Source organism: Lissotriton vulgaris, chromosome 6 (assembly GCF_964263255.1).
Source record: "Lissotriton vulgaris chromosome 6, aLisVul1.2, whole genome shotgun sequence".
Taxonomy (NCBI): Eukaryota; Metazoa; Chordata; class Amphibia; order Caudata; family Salamandridae; genus Lissotriton; species Lissotriton vulgaris.
The window spans coordinates 1,879,962,878-1,879,988,104 of NC_141694.1; the positions used below are offsets into that span (position 1 = coordinate 1,879,962,878).

The window sequence follows — 25,227 nt, forward strand, 5'->3', positions numbered from 1 at the left end:
TGAGGGGTCGAGTGATTTGTTGGCTTCGAGGAAGGCGGCGAGCTGGTTGTTGACAGCTTTCTCGATGACTTTGGCCGGGAATGGAAGAAGCGAGATGGGGCGGTAGTTTTTGAGTTCGGTGGGGTCTGCTGTTGGTTGTTTCAGAAGGGCGGTGAGTTCAGCGTGTTTCCAGTCTTCTGGGAAGGTAGCGGAGTTGAAGGAGCAGTTGATGACGTCTCGGAGGTGCGGAGCTATGATGGAGTCGGCTTTGTTGAAGATGTGGTGAGGGCATGGGTCTGTGGGGGATCCAGAGTGGATGGAATTCATCAGGCGGATGGTGTCCTCAGTGGAGATTGGGTTCCAGGCGTTAAGGGTGTTAACGGGGGGAAGATAGTCAGCTGATGGTAGGGTGGGTTGGCTTCCGGGTTGGTTGTCAAAGCTGTTGTGGATGTCAGCAATCTTGTTGTGGAAAAAAGAGGCTAGGGAGTCGCAGAGGGTTTGAGAGGGGGTGATGTCGTTGGAGTTGGCCGAGGGGTTGGAAAATTCCTTGACGATGTTGAAAAGTTCCTTGCTGTTGTGGGCCTTGTTGTCGAGTCGATCCTTAAATGCTGTTTTCTTGGCTTTTCGGATCAGTTGGTGGTGAGTACGGATGGCGCTTTTGAAGGCGTCCTTGTTGCTGGTGGATGGGTCTTTTTTCCAGGCCTTTTCAAGGGAGCGGCATAGTTTCTTGGATTTCTTGAGGTCCTCGTTGAACCATGAGGCCTTCTTGATGCCAAGTTTGTGTTGGCGTTTTTTCAGTGGTGCTAAGGTGTCGGCGGTGTTGGATAACCAAAGGGTGAGGTTGGAGGCGGCTTCGTTGGCGTTAGAAGAGAGGGCTGGGGAGGTTTGAAGGAGCGATGTGGAGATCTGCTCCGTGGTGATTTTGTTCCAGTTTCTTTGTAGAGTTGGTTGGAGGTGGATGATTGGTTTCGACTTGTTGTAGGTGAAGTGAACGCAGCTGTGGTCAGTCCAGAGGAGAGTCCCTTGTTGGCGTGTCTGCGTTGTGCTGTGGGCGTGTGGTGGGGGCGTGACAAACGCTTGAGGCGTGTGGTACATTCCGCCCTTAATGCCATGTCTCATATTGTGTGCTGTGGGCGTGTGCGAGGGGCGCGGCATTACGAAAACATGTGATACGTTCCGCCCTTCATGCCATGTCTCATATCCTGTGCTGGGGGCGTGGGCATGTGCGGGGCACGGCATTACGAAAAAAGAAAAGTGATCGTACATTCCAGCTCCGGGTGTGCTTGCCCCGCTCTCCCAGTGCCGTGCACCTGCTTTACTGTATGTAGGTCAGGCATGGCGCTATTCCCAAGGGCCGGAAGGAGCACAAACAGGGGCCATTGTGCAGGAAATCTAATCTCGCCTTATCGTCCGTTGACGCCTGATGCGCACACTGGAGATTTACCATTTCTGTTGCGCACAGGCCTCGCGCGACGCACATCCGGAAACAAGGCCCGCCTCCACGGAAATAGCAAGAAAAGGCCTATAACTCCCGTGGTAAGTACATTACTGGCATGGTGGGCCACATCTCCAGCAACATACTCATATTGTTTCACCACTGTTGGACTTGGCTCTTTTCCCTGACATTTTTTGCTTTTCGCTTCCCCTAATTCTGGAGGTTCCCCCCTCGTAATAAAGTTGTATAGGCCCTGTGAGGTTGAGATGCCTTGTGCAATAAATCAATGCTAGGTGCAGGTACCCTCTTCCCCCAACATGGCTGCAATTCTAGTTGCCAGGAGCTGGCAGGGACCCCAAACATAGTTGCCATTCCAGCCTGCCTTGCCTGCCCACAGTTAGAGTAGGGAAGTTCCTGGCACCTTCTAGAATAGGGGCGGAGCCTAATTTTGCCACCTTAGAGGGTGGTCACCTGACCTGGGCCTATAAAAGGAAAGGGAGGGAAACTTTCCAGTCAGTTGGGGCATCACTGACCTGGGGGACCACGCAGGAGATTTAGGCGGTAGGGCCAAGTCAGGGACCTATGCCGCTGGGAGTAACAGGGCTTAGGTGCCCTCTTCCAAGTTGAGTGAGGTACCCTGAACAAGCCCACTGATCTGGCCCGGCGGGAGGGGAACCCAGGGACCATCTACAGTGACCTGCTGAGGATTCCTGTCACTAGCCCTCAACTCAACCCCCCTTCAAGAAACCAAGAAGCTGCTATTTACAAAAGGGTGCCAGAATCATCCAGCGTCAAGAAGGAACTTAACCACCAAAGGACTACTGGGGATCACCCAGGTATTGGCGCTGAGTCACCCCTGCGCTCCCTGACTCCACCTAGGTCCCCTTTGCTGAACTGCCACTGTTGTGTGGCCTGTCCTGCCTTGCCTGGACTGCTGGCTAAGCACTCCTCTTTCCTAGCGCTAGAATTCTGACCTGCTGTCCACCCCCTGAGGTGCTATCACGTCCCATGTGCTGTCCTGTTGCACTGCTCGACTGCTAGACTGCCTAAACTGCCTTCCCAGTGCTCTTCTGCTGTGCCCCTGTGAAGCGCTGGGTCTTGAGAGACAGTTGCTGCCCTGAGCGCTATATCCACTCAGTGCTGCGCTGTGTGCATCTCTGAAGCACTGCCCTTATTTGCGCTGTAATTACCCCTCAGTCTTCAAGAAAAACAAGGGAAACCCTACTCACATAGGAACCAGGCCCAACAATTATATCAAAGAACAATGGTTCCTGTGGTATAATAAAATAATATGAATTGGATATATAGCTTAATAGCGATTGATTTTAACACCGAGGGTTGACAAGGATGGCGGAAAAGAATACACAACCAATTATGTACATTTCTGGCATGTTTTACTTCATTGTACCAGTAGTAATCAACTATACTTAAATTGTCATACAATTATGTGCATACAAATACATAAAAAAGGTGCACAGTGTCCCAAGTGTACAAGTGAAACCAAAATAACAATACATACAACATAAACTACATAGGGGCGCAATGGTTTCTTATTGGATACATGAAAAAAGGAAAAGGACAAAGGAAAACATAGTTAGTTATTAAGGTGATTCTACACGGTCGTAGACACTATTTTAAAGGTTCAATTCCTTGTTGCGTCGACGGTGTTTCGACCCTCAGGGATATGGGTCTCGTCAGGACAGGGCAATGAGGGACATCTGAATATTATCTTGTGTTCACCCATGCATGGTGAGAATGAAAGACTCACTTACAGGTAACCCAGCCGGGTGCTGCACATGTAGTGGTCAAAGAACAATGATGAATTGTGTGCATATAATGGCACTTGTGTGCCACTGAGTGAGAGGACTGTGAGACGCGATTTCTCTGATCAAAGACTCGGTTGCAATTTATGCTATCAGGCACAAATTTTTACGGCCTCAGGCATTATCCTGAGAAAATATTACAAGTACCATTATATGCACACAATACATCATCACTTTGCTGAATGCCTCGTTTATTAGTGCCTAATGGCATGTTTAGTGCTGAGTAAGGGCATGGTTATCCCCTGAATGAAAGGGTTGCTTTACAGGAGGAAAATCCTATACTCCTGCTTAATGCAGCGTTCCTGAATGCCTTCAGTGGAGCAAGGAAATGGTCAGGCCTGCTTCTTTAATGAAATGTTTTATCCTCATTTAATGCACTGCTTATTCCGGCTGAAGGAAATGTTTTACTCTTGCGAAGGAGTTTAATGAAATGTTCACCCTTGCTTGGTGAGAAGTTAATTGATTTGCCTACTGAACAGGTTACTTACCTGATGACCTGTGTACTCTTACTACAGGATATGCTCATCCTTGCCTGATGAGCTGGTTGTCCATGCTAAGTCTTTCATGAAATGTTTATTGCGACGTGTTAAATTGGATACTGAACTGCTCCCTTTACTCCCCTCTGATGAAATGCTTTGATGAGTAATTGATACTGTGATTTTCCACTCCTGAACCTTGATCTTAGATAAAAGTTATTTGATTTTTAATCAAACTCACTGGAGTGGCGTCAGTCATTGCGTGCCTTTTATTGTCTCAGTGGATACGTGTGCTGTGTAGTCACTTAACACATAAGCTTTCGGGTGCCTACCCGCTCGTGCCAGGCTACCCCCGGGGAACTGGTGACTCAAGTTCCTACAACCACCCATTTGAAAAATGCATAGGTCTCTCTCATTGATGGCCAGCACCGAGATACACTTTTAGACACACCTCCTGCCAGAAGTTCAATGGAGGAGGCTCACATATTAGGAATTAGACATTTGTTATGGTCATTTTTATTGGGCAATATTTAGTGCTCTGGGGGGGGGTGGCCAATGGGCGTGACAATCGGCTGGCAGCAATTCATACCCGGACAACGTCGGGACGGGCTGCTACTAATGAAATAAATTGGGAACCTCTATTGGTGATTAGGACAGAAGGTAAACCATGTCATCAGACAATGGTGGCCATGAATGTATGGGCCAGTTCTACTGAAGTTGGAAGTTTCTTTAGTGGTAATATGTGTGTCACTCTTTTTGTAACTGACATCAACGGCAGCCACTAATTTAAGGCAGCCGGACATTTCTGTGGTGATAGAGTCAAGGGTTGTTAGGAAATAGGCCGCAGACTTTTGAACCGGCACTGAGAGGGCACAGCCCTCCCTCTCACTGCACATTCTTTTAAATAAACTGCCATCCATTGTGCCGGAGCACAACACATATTCTTTTTCAACTTTAGGGATGCATTTTGTACAATCCTTGTCCCATGGGAACGGATGTTCAGTAAAGTCTTAGGCACTATGGAAAGGTTTGGTATCCACTGTCTTCAGTAGCCAATCATTCCAAAAGGCATCTGGTAAATTGTATCCACTCTTTCTGGTGAGACTCTTCTAGCTCTTTTGTATAAAGGATCCCACTGCTGTCTATACTGTACCTGTGCATGAAAGTACTACGCACTTCTACTTGCTCTCCTTTATCTGTTCCGTATGGTTAGCAGGTGTTTCCATGGAACAAACCTCAAAATAATGTTGCTCTGTTAATGCTCTTTTTTGGTAGGTCCCTCAATCATCTAGCAAACACAATTAATTTGCTTTTGATGTTTGCTTTCTTGATGACTCAGAGCTGGATAAAGGAAGCCAGTATCTCAGCTGTGGTCCTATGTTGAGATATAACTGCAAAAGTGCAACGTGTTGCGATTAATGTGAAGACCATGGGCCTGATTTTGCATTCGGCTGACAGCTACAGGTTACTCTATCACAAATACTTGTGCATACTGATTGCAATATGCAACACTGGTTATTAATGCAATATTGTATGATAATGTACAATTGCATGTAGCCTGACAACACTGTGTAAATTGTTTTAACTACTTTTGTGACCTGTTTTTTCCTATAGGCAAAGACAACAGGACTCAACTGCAAAGATGAACAGAAGCTCCTCAATAACTGGGATGCTCCTTGTGGGACTATCTGATGACATTGATGTGCGGATGGCTCTCTTTTTGATTTTTTTTGTGATATACTTGGCCACGCTCATTGGAAACATCGTCCTGGTCATAGCCTCTCTTTGTGATCCTCGCCTTCATACTCCTATGTACTTCTTCCTGGTGAATCTCTCCTTCATAGATGTCTGCTACTCATCTGCTATTGTCCCTAACATGCTAGGACAACTAATTGCAAGGAAGAGAATGACCTTCTCTGCATGCGCGGCTCAGTTGTACACATTTTTGCTTTTCGCTTGTACTGAAACTTTGCTCCTGTCTGTCATGGCTTATGACCGGTTTGTATCCATCTCACTTGCCTTGCGTTACAATGTAATTATGAGCAAGTCTGCGTGCATCAAATTGATGGCCTGCTGCTGGGTTTGTGGTTGCTTGTTGGCTGTACTGGATTCCGTTTTTACTCTAACGCTGCCATTTTGTGGTCACAGTGTTGTTGAACATTTCTTTTGTGAACTCAATGCTCTCATAAAGATGACATGCGGCAACACCTTTAGCTCAGAGATGGTCATTTTCATTGTTGGGGTATTGAGCGTTTTGTTCCCAACAGTTGTTATTCTCTTCTCCTACACCCGCATTGTTGTTACCATCATTGGAATACGCTCCTCTGAAGGCCGATATAAAGCCTTTTCCACCTGTGCTTCACACCTGATTGTGATCATTATGGGGAGTGGAGCAGCCATCTTCATGTACCTGAGACCAGTGTCTAGAAATTCAGAAAACAAGGACAAATATTTCTCTGTACTTTACACTGTGATGCCTTCAGTAATGAACCCCATAATCTACAGTCTGAGGAACAAGGATGTGAAAAGGGCTTTAAAGAAAGTTACAAGGACATATGTTTTTCGGTGAAAAAATATTAATGATCTTAACTTATTTATGTCTCTTTATGCCAGTGTTCGCGATTACTACATTTGTTTCTGACCCTCTATAACCTCCAAGGCAAGAAAAAAAATAATGACACATACACAATCATAGACAACCTATCCCAGGGCATAATTTGAAGCAATTGCATGGTGTGTGTGCATCGTTGCATTTCTTTAAAAAAATATATGTTTATTGTCATTTATGTCAGCAGACAGCCACATATATCTTCACAATTACATTATTAACAAAATAGAGCCTTATTTACACAATGTGTTGCAACATAATTCCAATTACAGCAATGATTCAATAATATATTAACTCATATCCAATTTGACAGAGAAGACCAAAGTTTTTGCCCAAAAAGCTTTCTCCTAACTCCTTTTGATTTATAGGCAGCGGTCTCTAAATAAAATGTCGAAAGTAGTCTGGATTGCCAAATATTAAAAACTGGTTGTTCTTCATCTAACCATTGGGTTGTTATGCAATGACGAAAAATTGACATGCAAATCAATAAAAATCCGTCCTCTGCTTCGCTCTTGTATCTAGTTTGATTTGCCAGCAAACCGATAATGGTCATTTCTGCTGATAATTTCACCTGTATCCCCAGGCTAACATTAAAAAAGGATACAACATCAATAATAAATTGATTCAATTTTGGACACAAAAAAAACATATGAGCAGCATCTGCAGCAGTGAGGCCACATCGATTACATTTGTCCCCTTTTGTAGACTTCCATTTTGCCAGTTTCGCAGGAGTATAATATAAGTCAAATCGGGACATAAAATGTTGACTTTTCAAAGGGCCATTAAATAAAACTTTCATCGATAATTCAATTGCTCTGATCAAATCTACTCTGTCAATTTCAAGTTTCCTTTGCCATTTATCCTTTCAAGCATCCAAATCGTCGTCTAGCTTATTTAACAAAAGTTGATAGATTAGGTTGATTTTAAGTCTTGCTCTTATTGCCTCTACTATGTCAACTTTATCAATCATTATTTGGTTTTGTGTTTTTTTAACCAGAAAACTTCGTAATTGAAGATATTAAAAATAATCTGTCCTAATCAAATTATATTTATGCTGCAGAAAGAGAAAAGAAGTTATTTGATGTCCCTGAAATAAATCACCTAAAATGCATATCCCTGCTAAATGCCACCTGGCCATCACCTGATCCCTAAAAACCTCTAGTAATAGAGAAAAGCTATTAAAGGGTGTGTAATAATTCAGATTTGAGCTCAAACCAATTCTACCTTCAACTTTCCTCCAAATTTCAAAAGCAGCCCACATAACTTTTTATAATAACTGGGCTCAATTTCTCGTACTAGACATTGCTTGGCCTCTTTGCCAAATACCATCTCGTAAATTGAGGGGCTAACCGATTCTTCTATTGTGACATCATGGAAAATCAGAACACCCATATATTTGAAAAGTGCAGCCCAATAGTACAAGCAAAACTTAGGGATCCCCCAACTCCCTTTGTCTCTAGGTAATATACACCATTTCATAGCTCTCCTGGATCTGCGATAGCTCCAAAGAAACCTAGAGCACAGCTTGTCGACCTTAACAAAGAAAGATGTGGGAAAAAGGAGAGGGATCGTACAAAATAAATACAAACATTTCGGGAAAATTACAATTTTTAAAACGTTGATCCGCCCATACAAAGATAAATGTAGATTATTCAAACTTTCCAGTGTTTTATTTGCCGAGCCTAATGTTTGCAGAAATTTTAATACCCAAATATAAAGCTTCTGACGCAAAGCTCATATCCTTTGGACGTCCTGCATCTGAATGAATTTGCAGAGTTTTAGAAATGTTTAATTTATAACCTGAATGCCCCCCAAATTTTTCGGCAGCTTCAGCTATCTTTGGTAAAGCGACCTTTATGTCTGACGTTACAATCGCAATGTTGTCTGCAAAAAACGTATACTCTATCCGATGTATCTGGACCGGAGTGATTCTTCCATGCCTTTCTAATTTATTTAAAAAGGGCTCTATATATAAAGCAAATAACAGGGGGGAGCAGGGACATCCCTGCCTCGTCCCCTGTGTTATTGCTAAATTTTCCGAGAGATTCCCAGCAATACAAATTGAAGCCTTCGATATATAATGCCTGTATTACATTTGTTACAATTTCTGGGACACCTGACTATGTATGGAGCTTGGGCACACTGCCACTCAGTTGTAATTTCAAGAAACTATGAATAGTTACTGCTAAAAATTTGAAAATAAAGAATTTCTGAATGCAAGCTGGAATGAAAAATGCTTTAAGACAGAACCTTTAGGTGTAGAAAATGGAATGTAAGCATAATTGATTTCTTTATCAAAAATCTAGTGATGTTGCTGGTCTGGATTTGGAAGTAAACAAAAAACAATATGTTGTCAGTCCAATTGCCCTGTACTCTGTATAACTTAAAATTGGAAGCAGATAAAACAAGACTTATAAATTTACCTTCAAATCTTTTTCACAGCAAGTAAAGTGAGACTAGAATATAATGCAGTAGCAGAATGTGAAAAATTGAATGGTAATGAAATGACGTCATTGCCATTTTATTTTTAATGCTTAGCAATGCAACAGTCTGCAGTAAGGATTAGTTGAGCGTGTGAGATTGGGAGCAGAGGAGGACTGCAGGAGAAAAATGGACCTTCTAACGTGTGCATACCACAGTGGCCGGCTCTCATCAGCTGGCCAAAGTTACATTCACACTTTGCAGCTCTCCACTGAGTTGTCTTAGACAGCTGGGTGGAGACCAATCACAGGCCTAAAGGGCCTTAAGGAGCATCCAGCCAGGAAGCTCCATCCAATCCTGCCTCTGCTCTGAAACTGATGAGAGAAGTGCCAGGATTGGTTAGTGGAATTTCCTGAAGTCTTGATCCCATGGAGTCAATCGAGGAGGGACTGAAGAGGACATCGGACGTGCAGCATGCAAGGTAAGTGACTTTTTTTTTGTTATTTGCCACTCGCCTTGTCAGCATTTTCTCAACTCTCCCACCACTTAGTTGCCTGCCAGCCCCACCGATGCACATACGTGCCAACCGCGCCTCAGTGGTGTCATTAAGTTTTCTAGTACGAGTGTCTTATTTGCACTCTGCATACATTTATTCTTAAAGAAAGTCCAGTATTTCAATCTAGTGTAACATAGGGATTCTGGTTAGGTGCATGGAATGCTGAGACAGATCACTCTACCACATGTGTAAATAAATAAACAGGTAGGCTTTTGTGCAATAAAAGGTACTGCAGTATCACAGTGTGGAGGGCCGGAATATGTAGAATTGGCATCTGTCAATTCAGGGGGCAAAATTTGTCTACCCAAGCAGGCTGCATTGTTCTTTCACTGTCCATATTTCACTCCAGCCTAGAATAGTTCCATTGGAAATTCACAGCTGTGGAAAGAAGTGCCATACAAAAGACAGAGAACATGAGCAATATTAGGAATAATTCAAAATAAAGGTAATGAATCAGCGCAGATAGCACCTCTGTAAATAGTTTCTGAATCAACTGTATGCTACTAGAACACGCGTTATTATTGTTATCTGTTAAAAAGACTACATATGAAATCAGGTTCCCTCTTTAATAATTGCATTTCCTCATACTGAAGTGAAATGTGTTGATGGCAGCTAGAACTGACATTTTGCAAAGAAAATATTAGGTGGAAGTTTCAGCCTTTTTGACAATTTTCCTTTCAATCGAGAATTGTAGAGAGAGACATGTGACTCTGTTGAGGAGGGGAATCTGGCAGGCATCCCACTGGCTCACCTCTGGATCATCCCACTAGAAGGATCAGTCTTGAGACTTTCAGATCTGAAAGAGAACTTAGTAGGGTTACATTAGCTGAATTATCTACACCCAGCTCAATCAGGGGCTTCCTACTGCTGAGCTTGTGCTTCTTTGAATAGATAAGTGTGAACAGAGATAAGTTACTTCTACATAGATTTCCTGAATAAGATGTGAGGTTTGAACAGGTGTAAGACACAATACCAGCAAATAAAAGCGTTTCAGATATTTAATGCTGTGGGTATAAGATATAACACACCTTCCACTAAAATCGCACAGACAACAGCACAATTAAGGCAATAGTGTTTACAATAATAGGATAATACACTTTATAAAGACTCTTAAATACACAAATCAGATAACACTTAAACAATAGCCTACATTGCAATGCATGGAAGTAGCCCTGCACTAACGTTCTTCAGTTAGAAGCTAAATCACACCCACCACATAATTATATGGCTTCTATAGGATTCTGGGGGCAGTTTGCCTTGAACAAGGGAAATATTATATTGCTATGTAGCCCAATAGTTTATGTGAAGAACAACATAAATAACATAACCCTTTCAGGCCCTCATCTTTGTTACAATATTGATTTAGTTTTTAGAATAGTTATTAAAACCCATCTGAATACAACATACAAAGTGATCACATACACAAAAAAAACTACAGCAGGTGCACAGTCAAGTTCCAGAATTCCAACCTCAAAACAGACACCAAAACTACATTAGTTATGGGCAACTGTAATGCAATTTCCAAAAAGAGAAACAGCTTTTTTGAGCACTTGGCAAGAGTCCAGATGCCCCTCCATATTTAGAAATCCCAACCTACCTGGAAGGGATGTCACTTTGTGAAGAGAGCCCGACTGCTCCATTCATAACAGTGACGTTTTCTGAGCATTAGTCATGTTCAAAAGAACTGCTCAGCTAACTTTATTGTTTTCAAGAAACAAACTCCTAAAGTGAGAATTTGTTGATGAATATGGAAAACGAATGGCCTCCGTGCTGGGGAGCTTTCTCTGTGTGTGAGTTGATTAATCATAGTCTTAGCCCATATAGAGGCAATGAACTAATAATCAATCAATCACAGTTTGTAAAGTGCAGCTACTTACCCGTGAGCGTCTGAAGGAGCTGAGGGGGCTGCTGATCCTTCTGAGCTCTGGGGAATCAGTTGAAGAGTCAGATTTTAAGATTATTCCTGACTTGAGTCAGTGATGAGGTGCCTGGGGTGGCGAGGCACGGTGTTCTAGGTCTTTGTGGTGATCTCGGAGAGTGATCTTCCTCTGGTTCTACTCTTGTGGATCCAAGGGATGCTGACAAGGACCAGCTGGGCGGAGCAGAGGAGTTTGGTGGATACGTGGAATGAGAGGCGCTGGTTCAGATATCCTGGTCATGTATCATGGAGGACTTTGTAGGCATGTGTGAGGAGCTTGAAAGTGCTTCTTGTGTTGACTGGGAGCCTGTGGAGTTATTGGAGGTGTTCTGTGATATGGCTGTGGTGTGGGATGTAGAGGAACAGTCTGGCTGCGGCTATTGTAATGTTCTGTTTCTTAAGGAGTTTCTGTGTGATGCTGTCGTGGAGTGCATTGTCATCGACAAATTTGCTTTTGATCAGAGCGTGGGTGACCTTTTTTTTGGATTCGTGGGGATCAATCTAAAAACCTTTTGAAGGAGGCAAAGCTGTGAAAGCATGATGAGGAGACAGTGGTGATCTGGCAGTTCAATGTGAGCGAGGAGTCGAGAATGATGCTGAGGTTTTGTGTGCAGTCTGTGGGGGTGGGCCGGGTTCCTAATGCAGAGGGCCACCAGGAGTCATTCCAAGCTGAACTGGTGGGTCCCAGGATGAAGACTTTGGTCTTGTACAAGTCGAATTTGAGACAACTGTTTTTCATCCAGGTGGTGATAGCCTTCATCCCACTATGAAAGTTAATTCTGGCAGTTGTGGCTTCATTGTTGAGGGAAAGGATCTGTTGGGTGTCGTTGGCATAGGAGACAATGGTGAGCGCATAGTTTCTGACGATGGCCACAAGAGGGGCCATGTACATGTTGAAGAGGGTGGGGCTCAGGGAGGAGCCCTTGGGGACTCCACAGCTGATCTCTATTGTTTCAGAGACGAAAATAGGTATCATGACTCTTATTGTTCCACTGGTGAGGAAAGAGTGGATCTTGTCCAGGGCCTTGTCTCGGAATCCGGCATCGTCTTTTGATTAGGGTGCAGTGGGAGAAGGTGTGAAGGCCCCCGAGAGGTCCAGAAGGAAGAATGAGGGCTGCGTTTTTACCCTGGTTAAGGAGGGAGTGGATGTCATCAGTAGCAGCAAGAAGTGCCATCTCGGTGCTGTGGTTGCTTCTGAAGACAGATTGGGAAATTTCCAGGGCATGGGCACTTCGATGAATTTAGAGAGTTTGCAAATATGCCTTTAATGTATAATCTTGAATGGGAAAAGTCCTAAACATATCCGGGATGTGAGAGGGTTTCACTGAGGGCAGATTTTAAGTTTCTCCCACTCTGAGCTTTTCCTCTCAGAACCAACAGCTTCATCGGGAACACGTACAAAGCCTGCATAACATCATGGTCATGGGCCCTTCTCGCATACTACCTGCTCACATGCTCCTCTGAAGATATTTTACTTCCAGAAAAAAAGACCAAGGTAATGACCGGTCGGGTCAAACCTGGATGGTGCATACAGCCATGCTCTATTGTAGTGCCTGAACTTGACCACCATTGGTGCGTTAAGCTTTTTGGAGAAATTTTCAAAATGTTCATCTATAGATCCCTATTTTAGATGTTTATTGTTGTGTTGTCATTTTTCTCATTAATTAATTACAAGCAATTAAATGTTATCAAAGGGGAGGTAAAAGGTAGTGTAGGTGTAAGCCCAAAACTCAATGTTGCCTGCAGCAGCCACAATAAATCAGGTCTGGTCTTACACTCAGTTTCATTAAAAAAACAAATATTTATTACACAGAGCAGTTCAAATCTATCACTTTGAGAGCCAAATATAGCACTTTTGGGCAGTTTCAGTGGTGTTGAAAGACCTTTTCAACATATTGGCCGTCTTTCAGAAGCCGATGGATCATGTAGAATCCTCTTTGATAAGCGGGTCTGGTTATCAATGGCAGGTAAATAGCTCTTGGGAACTTGGGCCTCTTTGTGCACACTTGGCGTAATGGACAGCAGTCCTGGAGTTGAGCAAGACCTCTTACCTGCCAGACAAGGGTGGGGTCCCTGCAAGTTTCTTTTGATAACAGTCCAAGAAGCAGTTGTGCGGTGATCTAGTTGACCAAAGGTGGAAGACCTTAATCGGTGCTAATGGGCAATTGCCCCAATGATGTCCATTGGTGACAAACTACATAGCACAAGCAAATGGCTGTCTGTGCACTGCAGCAGTCCCACTCCATAGTTGGTTAAATGGACCATCAAACTCACACCTTGTTCCCTGGGATCCTCATTTTGAGATCCTCCCTCACCCTCTCAGCCTCTGTATTCTCCTGCTTATCACAGGGCATGTAGGTCTTGGGCAGCAAGCCATCAGGCTTCTGGCCCAGGGTCAGGACAAGTGTTCTTTGCTCCCTACACAGTTAGATGACCAGTAGACCTCGATCCCTGGTTCCAGTACCTCATGTTGTGGTGATATTGTCACAGATCTAAACATCAAGTGGGTTTTCAACTTTCACTTTTATTCATCTCCCTAGATACAAAGGTGTTTTAGTGCCTTGTGGGTTTCGGGTTCTATGAAATGCCTACCCCTTAGCCTGTTCTATGTCAAGGGTACTGTCTGCCCCAGCAGGAGTGGCACCAGTGCTAACACACCAACAACCCATGGCATGGTTGCAGATAAATCTTACAACTGGGTATCAGTCTCGAGCAAAATATGCCTCTCAAAGATTCAAAGGATTAAGCTTTCACACGTTGATGAATCTGGGCATGACTTAGAGTTTGACTGACGGGTTACTCGGTCACAAAAGTGACAGGTATCCCCTGTGCCTTACTACAAGCGCATTATTACAGCGGGTGGGATCTCTGTCACATTTGTGGCAGAGTAATCTGTCAGCCAAACTGTTAATCAGGCTCTCTGTGTACCTATAGTGTGCAATGAATGAGTCCCACCATCTACCATGAACATTGTGCTCTGGCCCAGCACCCTTCCTGAAGCATAATATGATGTTGATGCACACAGGGGATGCTCTGCTTCTCTAACAGAGTAGCTCTCATCCCAGCCCGGAAATGTCAGCCATACACATCTCCTGTCTGAGTTTGCATTCCACACCTCCATCTAAGAATTATGTAGGCCCTCTGCTTACCAAATTGCTACTCTCACAGACAAACATACAGTCTTTAGCACATACAAACATGCATGTGCTTTTCATCGCTGTATGTTGTGTGCACGGATCTGAAGCTGGCTGTCAAGTTCGCCAAACAACAGGCTAAAAGGGAACAACCCCGGTAAGATCACACAAGCTCCTCCACGGCGAGAGCGCAGCTTAGTGACAACCAGTAACCACTATCTGTTGTCATCTACAGCTGAATGCAGGAACTTTAAAAAAAAATTATTTGGAAAACTGAGCAGATACTACTGCTCCTCACACCAACTAACTCCCAAGGAGGCCATCTACTCAGGTAAATTATTTATGAGTCTATTGCAACATTGCTCTGTAAGGTAAGGCTCAACATTTATGATCAGCCACACAGCCTCAAGGCGGGTAGACCCCATGGTGTCTCCACTACCCACTGGGCTGATTGCCAGAAGTTGTGCTCATGGGGGGATTGTCTCAACCTAGTTGGCGGGTAAGAGTGGGTGGAGGAAGTTGCAGGAGGGGGGGTTGTTGAGGGCTACTGCTCCACCTCACCAAACACAGTCGCAATGTGCTGGGGTGGCACTCTGGCGCCCAAACAAGAGACTGGATAAAGGATATTGCCTACTGCCATGAACAATTGTATGAATATTCGGAATTAATGCCTCTGAGATCTCGGCCTGAGATATTTTGGAACCCTTTATCAGCTACATGCATCAATAAGAACCGAGCTTCAACCCATGAGGTCTCTTTTGGCTACTTGATCCTGATGGGATATGTTTGTGACCATATGTTTCTGCTGTTTATTGTGATGTCAAGATAAGGGTAGCAATTGTGGAGTTGCCAAGCCATTATAAATGATATGTATTAACGTACATGATTATGAATAAAGGTTGTTTTTTAAAGGTGGTTCTTAAAAATACACGAATGGAAGTGGGTCATGTTAGTCTGGGTTTGGCTATATAATTTCTGCAGACTCAGTAAGTTTCTTGCAAATTTGGGGTTTGCAAAAATCCGAAACAATACATTCCCCCTCTACATCTTTAATTAACAAATCCACCCATTCCACCCTTTGTACTATTATTATCTAATTTATGTTTGCAGGATTACATTTTTTATATTTTGTGAGCCAGTCCACACTTTTGTTTCATAGTTTTACCCAGGATTCTTGTTGGGGTTAATTTTAAAGGATTAACTCCAGCCATATCATGGATAATAAGGGCAAGAGACATGAGGGATATCCAGTCGATCATTTGACAGGATGAAATGAAGTCTAGAATGCGTTGGCCTGAAGTAACAGTGTTCAATAGGCCTCAGTACTTTTTAACCTTATTACCCAAACAGAAGGGTCTACTATCGGGCCCTGATAAATCGGATTTCAAACGCCCTTTGAAATCCCCTTGATGCCGGACTCTCCACTGCAACTGGTGGCCTTAACACAATTAACATCATTAAACTTGGCTGTGACAGGTAAAGACTTCAAGACAGAGTTGTGGAAGTTCTCAAAGATAATCATATTGTTGGTAATGGTGCTCAGTATATTTTCTATACAGCTTAATTGTTCCTTAATTGGGCTGAGGTTTTCATTTTGAATATGACATAATTTCCTGCAGAGCAAACTAAAGCTGAAAAAGCCTGATGTTACTAAGTCTGATGATTGAATATGCTCGACATAATAATTAGATTTTCTGTTGCAGCTACTGAGGGAGCAGGTTGCGATGAGCAGTCTGAATTTTGAAGTTCCTGGAGTTTCCAATGTTTCTGACGTTCCTGGAGTTCCTGGAATGTCTGTGTTTTCTATGGCCTCTGCGTCCTTGTGTGGGTTGTCTAGAGGATCTATCCTTCGGTCCTGATTTTGCAATGAGAATCACAGTCGAGGCCCATGCAGGTAAGATCGGTGGGGGCAGTGAGGGGGGGATTTTGACAGAAAATGACGAGGGAAAAGAGAATAAATAATTAATTTCCCCTTGTCATTGTCCATCGAAATCCCCCCACCTGGCCCCACCTCTGTTACCTGCCCGGGCCATGGCAGGAGAATCAGGAGAGACCTGGTGTCAATCTCCCTTTCTTTTTAACTGCCACTCATAAGGACTGTGGCTAACACTATGATTTGGCTGGGGCTAGGACTGACCCCCAAAGAGAGGTCTAGCGAGTTGCCAGGCCAGATGTAAGTGCCACTAGGCAGGATGTAGGTACCGCATCTGCAAAGTCTGGTCTTCTTTGTTCTCCTTCTGCCATATGGGGTAACATTCTCTCAGGATATATCTCGGGGGAGTTTGTGGATTTTTATATGGATGGCTGCACTGGACAGAAACTGGGGTCATCTCTGGGGCCATTTCCCCTCCCAATGGACAGCTGTATCTCTACCAAGTCAATCTCCTTGGATACCATGCTGAAGGCTCGCACTAGAAACAAGTCCAAATTAACCTACCTCTAGGGGCAGGTTTAGAGTTGGCTAGAGCTTCTTTTTCATTTAGTAACTAGTGCATATCAGTTTCCTAGGTCACTTCTTGAAATACAGTTCAGTCAATGGAACAACTATACTCCCATAGTTCGCCACAGCGTTTCTATAATATCCATTGACTCATTACAAGGCCCTTACCTCAGTCTGAGTAGTAGACACCTCCCATTCCAACGTAGACTGTATCTTGGTATCCAACAGGCAAAGTTTTTGTTACCCATTTCACGTCCTAGCTGGACTAGAGAGGGCTGCCCTAACTGGCTTTATTGCCTTGATGTTATGTTTTGCCTTCTGTAACCTAGCCAATACTAAGTATGGGACATACCGAAACTTTGCCGAAAAATCCACAAATTCACTCGTGGGCGGATTTGTTTTTGTTGCAGTTTGTAGACTTTGTAACATTCTGGCAGGATGCTCCAGTCACCAAAATAAAACCTCCACAGGAAGCAAGCTGCTTACTGGCAACTATTCTCTGACCCTGTCAATACCTCTTCTCCGGCCTGATGTGGCCCTACCACGAATTGCTAAACATCACAATGTCATCTAGGTAGGTCACACAATACCCTTAGAGCCGTGAATGGTTCACCAGGTACTGAAAAGTGGGAGAAGCATTTCTCGTCCCAAAGAGCATTACCTTTAACTGAATTAGGTCTGGTGCAGAAAATGCCATGTTTTCCTCGACATCGGCTGTTATGTAAATGTAAACATCCACTGCTTAGATCAAAGGTGCTCAAATCATTTGTAGCACCCAAAAATGCAGCCTTGCTAGAGAACGTACCTGAACCGACCACTGCATCATCAACTTCACCATTTCAGGATCACAGTGCACCTACAATAGCCACCAAAACACTTCTCTGTAGCTTTGACAAAGTGACACAGATCAGATGGATGGACACACTCAACACCACCCAGCCCGATCCTGCAACTGACCTGGAACAAGCAGTACAGAACTTCACCACCTGGACCACCAAGGCCGCTGACATAGTTGACCCCATCAAACCAGCAAAGATCTGTAGATCCAGCAAACAAGCAACCTCATAAACACCAGTACTCAGGACATTGATACGTAGCTGCAAATAACTGAAGAGAAGATGGCACACCAGCAGAGACACCACAGGCCAAGAAATCAACCCTAAACAATTACCACCAACAACTCAAAGACATGAAAAATATGCTCTAACAAATGGTATCGAAGCAAGCACCAATCACACCAAAGAACTATTCAATATCTTCAGAGAGTTCTTCTGCCCAACAGCCACTGTGAACATGATCCCTTCTTCACAGGAACACAGCAACACTCTTGAGAGCCATTCCACAACTACATATGTATGATCTTTGAGCCACAACCCACCGACCTCCACAGTCTCCTCAATCTAGCGGAAGCCTCCCATGCCAGCCACTCACCACATGAGAACAGCTCACCACATAGAACACCACAGCCATCATAAACTCAATCCACTTGATAGCATCCAAGTACCCCTGCCCCCACTGATGTTTCAACCTTGGAGGCAAGGATATCATCCCTCAACTCACCACCATCCTCAATACCTCGATGGCCAAAGCCACTTTTCCCGAAGTATGAAAACACGCAGGTGTCAGACTCACCTCAAGAAACAATCCACTGATCGTGTTAAACACTTGATCTACTGCCCATCTCGCTGCTCACTTGTCCTCAAGTACGCCATCAACCAGGGCTCACCCAACACCTGGAGAGAAACAACCTGCTTGACGTCTTCCAATCCAGTTTGCATGCCAACCACAGCACTGAGACAGCCATGATTGCCGCCAGTGATAAGATCAAACAGGGCAGAATTGATGGCCCTGCTCCACCTAGAATTCTCAGCAGCATTTGACACTGTATTTCACCAAACACTCAACAAGAGATTGCACCACATTGGGATCCCATCTTCCTCTTAGGCTGTGATGACACCAAAGATTGGGCACACCGCAGCATCCCGTTTGCTCCTAAGCCTTGTTACCTAAGGATCAAAGGCAAATAACTTTATAGGTAAGACGTATAGTAAAGGTATACTAAAGTAGTAAAAAGCAAAAGCAATAAAAAAACTTTGCAGAGCATTACATTAGTAATATAAAATATAGCAATAAACAATTTCAGTGAGCATTACATTAACTTACAAAAGTAGTAGTAATATTAAGTCCATACTTCTCAGGGTGAGGAGGGTGGCATAATGTTAGCCTCTGTTTGTCTTTAATGAAATCAAGATTCTCTCTGCATAATAATTGGAAAAAGGTAATTTCATTACAAGACGGGAGGCTACCATTATTCATGTTCAAAGCCATGTAAGGTCTCAAGTAACATTTTGAGAAGGTACTTGCATTGGGACAAACTGCAGCTTTAAGTATTTCAGGTAGGGATCCTCCTGCCCAGCATACTTTACTAGCCATTGCACCCCTAGAAGAATGTGCCTCATACCTAAAGACATCCACAGGTCTATATGGACCAACATATAATAAGAGAAGCTAGTCAATGTCGTAAGATCTCATTGTTGAAATGTTACTCTTCATACAATTAACAACACACATTTTTTCACACTCATGAAAAAAGGGATAGAGGATAGACTCTCACATTGTTTTGGGTACTTTCCAAAGATCGAAATGGACGCCTTCAGAAGAATCGAATCTATAGGAAAGTTCTAATGGTTTAAAGTCTGAGACTCTTTTAAAAGATATTAAACAGAGTAGTGTTGCTAGTTTCATGGAGATTTATTTAAGGGAGAGTAAAGGGTTACTAGGCCAGGCCGTGAAGAGTTTAAGAATCAAGTTGACATTCCATAAGTACTTGTAATGTGCTTTAGGAGGTCTTCTTAGTCTAACTCCTTTCATAAGTCTTTTGATTAGGGGGTTAGTACCAATTGCAAGATTATAATCAAGGCATGACCTGATGAGATTGCTGATCTATAGCAATTGATAGTTCTGTAATAGAGCCCTGAATCAAAAATATGTGTGCTAGTTAGTTGACTGATCTGTTGTAAAGAGCTTCGTACAGGATCCAGATCCATTTCCATGCACCGACTACACCATTTCTTCCAAACTCCTCTATATCTATTCCTGGTGCCCATGCATCTTCCAGTAGAACTTTAGCCTCTCCCAAAAGGTCTGAATATCTGTCAGTACCCCTGAAATCTTACAAACAAGAAGGTTCATCTTCTCTTCTAAGACCAAAGGATGTTCTTCACTGTCCGGACATTGAAGCAGACATAAAGATGATGAGATCAGGTGTGGAAAATACACCGCCAGTTCCATTACCCTGGGAAATCAAACATGGGATCTCCAGAAGGGGGTCACTAGAATGATGGAGCATGACTCTAGTTCCACCTTCCACAAGAGTCACTGAATCATGGAGAATGGGGAAATGCATTACCCTTGATGTCTTCACAGGATTGAAGGAAGGCATCTACCACTGTAGCGTTGGAATCCGGTCTCCAACTGAAACACGCTTCTACTTGGTAAGTTAGTCAGCTTGCAAAAAAGGTCTATCTGAAACTGGACCCCATTACTTTTGAATCAGTGCAAAGGCCGCTGGATTCAATTTCCAAAGCTGAAATCGTGGAGAAAACAAGAATTCAAGTCCACCCTGATATTTTGAGTTCCAGGGATGAATTCCGCTCCTGAGAGGGATCTTATGATCCCAACAAAAATACCATATCTGTTTTGCTATATCTGAAAGAGACTTTAATTTTGCATCCCCCAGACGGTTTATAAATAAGACAGCAGAGAAACTGGCACACAGACATGCCCTAAGGGCATGTATGTGTGTCACAAGGCACACAAGCCTGAAACAGGGGTGCAACAGGGTGTCAAAGTGACACCCTGTTCCCCCTGTCAATTCGGTAAATTTACCGATTCAGTAATTACCGAATCAGTATTTGCTATTGATACTTATGGGCTTCAAGGCCCATAGGAATCAATGGCAAATACCGATTTTTTACCTACATAGGTTTTACCGATTCTTAAATACCGAATCGGTAAAATTCGGTATTTAAGAATCGGTAAAACCTATTTACCTACATCTAGCCCTCTATCTCATTTGTGGGTATCATGATAGATTTCTCTATATTTATGATGAATCCTAGATTCCGTAGGAAGTCTACTGCCAATGAGAAGTGTTTTTGAACCTCTGTTTTGTCTTGGGACATAATGAGGATGTGGTCTACTTAAATAATTAGCCAAACTCCTCTCTCCCTGAGTTAGCTCAATATTGGACAAAGGACTTTAGTAAAGCACCAAGGGGATGAGGACAGGCCAAAGAGTATACAGAGGAACTGATAAGCAGTTCCTTTCCAAGTAAAAAAAAGGTACCTCTGATTGTCCTTGTCCATGGGTATTGTAAAATAGGTATCTTTGAGATCTAATTTTTCCGGCCAGTCCCTGGCTTGTAAAATGTTTGTAAGAAGATGAATCCTATCCATCCTGAAATGTCTGTAAGTTAAGAGCTGGTGTACATTCTTTAGATTTATGACCTTTTTCACTAAAAACATTGTACTTATAAATCCTTTTGAAATCTCTGTTAAAGGCACCTTAATGAGGGCTTCCTTGCCTAACATCTGGGAAATCTCTAGATCTATTAGTTTTGAATTCTCTGTGTCTAAAATTGTTTCTCTCGATCTCTTGAGTTGAAATGGATGTTTCCAAAATTCTATTTTGAAGCCTACAATAGTTTCTAGAACCCAAGGGTCTTGTGTAATCTTTGACCAATTGTGTGCAAAATGTTTCAACCTCTCGCTCACCTTTGTATGGGAACAGGAAGTCAGGTTTATCTTGATAGCTTTGGTTCGAGGATCATGTTCTGCTGCCACAGAATCTTGAGTTCTTCCCTCTCTAGGGATAGAAATTGAAATTTGGGCGAAAGTCTCTGTTGAAATGAGTGGAGCGTCTCTGGTCTTGGTGGAAGAATTGGGACGTGTAGGCACTGCAGCCGAAAGCTAGTCCCCTCCTGTCAGCCCTTCAAAAAAGTAGTCACCCACCAAACCTAGGCACATGGTAGACTGTGGTGTTCTAAAAACGGTAAAGGTGTAGACATACTTCCTCAGTGATTTCACAAAATTGTCTCCGAATAGCATTCCTTTGGTGTCGCCCATGTCCTCCCTAGAGGAAAAATCAGCTAGTTTAGTGTTCATCCTTAAAGGGACCGCTTTCTGATGCTCGGTAATTATGTTAGTGTTGGCAATACTTAAAAAACAAATGGCCCATTGGGACCAGCCAATCGGAAGATCAATATTGACTGGAATGTTATTGACCCCTGCCTCTTCAGTCATATCCAGAATCCTAGTTAACGGCCCAAGGATATCAAGGAGCTTGTCCTGACACTGTTTTAGGTATTTTCTCGATCCCCTACCTAGGGTCCTTCCCAAATTTAAACAGGAATTTGATCAATGCTGGATCGAGCTTGAGGGTGTTACAAACATTGTCCTCCGTGGATGGTCTTGGGCACTCATTATGCAGAAGGTTGCGGGTCTCTCTGTCCAGAGACTTCCTTACCCACTGAGTTAAATATTTGTTAACGCCGTCCATGGCCCACTATTCTGAGCTGAAAGGGTGTCTAATGGATGTGGGGTTTAACATTTCCCCGCCAAGGGGTTCCTTAACAGATGATGAAGTGGAAGATTGTTCTAGGTCTTGGTCTACATTATTTGGGGTATCATATGTATCTTGAAGATCGAAAATAAATTCAGGCATGTCCAACTCCTCAAACTCTAGGGATTCAGTTTTTGATGTAAAAGTCTCTTTCATATCATTTGTACCATGAAGGTTACTTCTTTCTCTCATGCCGCTACAGTCAACTTTTTTCAATGTCCCAATATGTTGGGCTTTATCTTTTATGCTCCAATGAGCACCATTATCTATTTTAGTGCGGGCTACCAAAATCATTAGCATGGGTGGATGCTTTCTACTAAGTGTTTCCCCTTATGGGAAACCTTCCCCCTCTTTAGGGGTTCTGAGGTGGTAGGGGATTCTCCTTCGGAGAGAGAAAAGTAAATCTCCTCAATGTGGGGCACCCTCTTCCACTTGGCTAGTGCGGCATCCACCGCCTCCTTAACAGAAGACCTAAGCTCTTCCTCGGGGAACTTCTTAGGGCTCTCCCCCATAAGCATTTCCTTAGGAGGCTGTTGTGGGTTATTAATATCCATTTTAATTTAAGGGTTGAATTTAACAAAATATCCCTTAAAGGCTTACTCACAATTAGTAGCCTGTAAAGATATTATATTCCCCAAACTCTTTAAAGCAACTTCTTTCCCTTTCACCTTAAATTAAGGGATTTACTTTTCCCTTTTATTTATTTACTTTTGGAGAAGTGAGGTCAATTAAGCATCATCCCACCGGGTGGCGTCACGTGAGCAAAAAATGTCAAGAAAGTTCTGCGAAAGTCACTTTCTTGGATGAGGAGGCTTCCAACTCTCAGCAGAAACCATTCTGACCTCGAGCAGTGAGCTGTTACCATAGTAATGTGACTGCAAAGATGGAGACTTCCTCTACCATTGCGAGACCTCACTAAGGACACGTGCTCAAGCAGGAAGGAGTCGCCCTTGCGTCTCCTAGGAGGGTGCTAGTAGAGGCAGCCTCCTTTAATCACGCTAGCGTCATTTCGTCTGTTTCCATTATTTAACCAAATCAGGCCTCTAAAATAATATTCAAGTAATGCCCGAGTCAGTGTGGGACTATGCCATTACTAAAACGGTCAGCGTAAGAAACCACACAACATGGGCAATTAGTTACCTCGGTTATAAAGCTGGTAAGCTGCGCCCAATGGAATACACCACTTTCTTTTTTATGAAGTAAACAGTGTAAAAGGGAAAAAAACTAAAGAAGGCACGTACCTGGCCCGCCATAAATTGGACAAGGTTAGAACCTTATATAAGAAAATGTTAATACTAGTATGAAACTTAAGGTAATATCAGAAGAGGGGGTGGTACACGCTAAAATTACTTAAAAATCCAACATTAATAAACAAATAGCAATAATGCCACGATGAAAAGAGATACTTAGCTTTGTCAGGAGCAGCAAATAAAAAACTTGTAAACTTGTAAACTTGAGAATTTATAGAGCGCAGATTGTTGCCCGAAGGCGTCCAAGCACTAGGATAACCGTGACCTACAGAGAACAAGGAAGGGGAGAAAGACAACGGTTTTAGCAAGCGGATGTGAATAGGTGAGTCTTCAGTTGCTTGCGAAACAAAGTAAGGTTCTGAGTGGCTCTAAGATAAAACGGTAGAGTATTCCAGGCCTTGGCTGCATTGTACATGAACGTCCTTCCGCCGGTTCTAGATCTGCTAGGAGAGTCTGGCTGGAACGAAGACTATGATTTGGGATGTAATGAGTGATCACGGGTAATGATAGGTCCCGTGTCCCAGAAGGCTTGATGGGCTATACATAGCGCCTTGAACAGAACTCTCTGCCGGACCGGTAACCAATGAAGGCTAGTCAGTCCGGTCCTCACTGAGTGTCTATGAGGGATTTTAAGTAGAAGGCGAGCTGCACAGTTCTGCACAGTTTGCAGCCTACGAAGGGTGTATTCTGGTGCACCCAGATAAAGTGCGTTGTTAAAATCAAGACGGGAGTGAATGAGCCCTTGAATGGCAGCCTGTTTGGCTTCTATAGGAAGGAGGGGGAAGATTTTATTTAGCACTCTCAAAATGCCAAAACAGGTGGCTGACAGTTTTGTGGCTTGGACATTGAAAGATAGTGAACTGTCCAGCCACACACCAAGGCTTTTGATGGTGTTTTTTGGGGTTGGAGGGGGTCCTAGGCATGGAGCCCATAGGGAAGGGGGAAATGCCAGCTCTGATGGTCCTAGGAGCATCAGCTCAGTTTTTTCTCCATTCAATTTCAGGGATGATGATGACATCCAGTTCCTCACTTCCTTCAGGCATTCTCTGAGCCCGCCTGGCGCAGTTCGAGATGCCTCCTGCGCCAGTGAGACCACCAGCTGCGTGTCATCCGCATATGAGATGATCTTGACTCCAAATGGGCGGACGACACTAGCCATATATAGGTTCTCATATATAGGTTGAATAGAGCAGGGCTCAGAGAGGAGCCCTGAGGTACTCCACAATTTAGAGGTCTGCTGGAGGAAACTGAATCGCCATCAAAGACCCTGAAAGATCTGTTCCCCAGAAAGGATTCAAACCTGGCCCAATCTTTATCCTTAATCCCCACACAGGACAGGCGGCTTAGTAAGGTGTCATGACTGACCGTGTCGAAAGCCGCGCTTAGATCAAGGAGGATCACTGCCATTGATCCTCCCTGATCCAAGATTTTTCTCGTTTCCTCTACGACCATGAGGATGGCGGTCTCTGTCCCGTGCTTAGGTCTGAAACCCGTCTGAGTGGGATCCAGTATGTGTTGGTCCTCTAGATAGCTCACTAACTGTTGGTTCACATATTTCTCCAAAA

General features: G+C 43.5%; 1 protein-coding gene across 1 annotated transcript; it reads left to right on the top strand.

The window, feature by feature from the left end:
* Nucleotides 1-5,355: 5,355 nt before the first annotated feature.
* Nucleotides 5,356-6,282, top strand: LOC147709748 (olfactory receptor 5V1-like). The gene has a single exon (XM_086926095.1). The coding sequence runs from the start codon at nucleotides 5,356-5,358 to the stop codon at nucleotides 6,280-6,282; it is 927 nt and encodes a 308-aa protein (XP_086782221.1).
* Nucleotides 6,283-25,227: the final 18,945 nt, after the last annotated feature.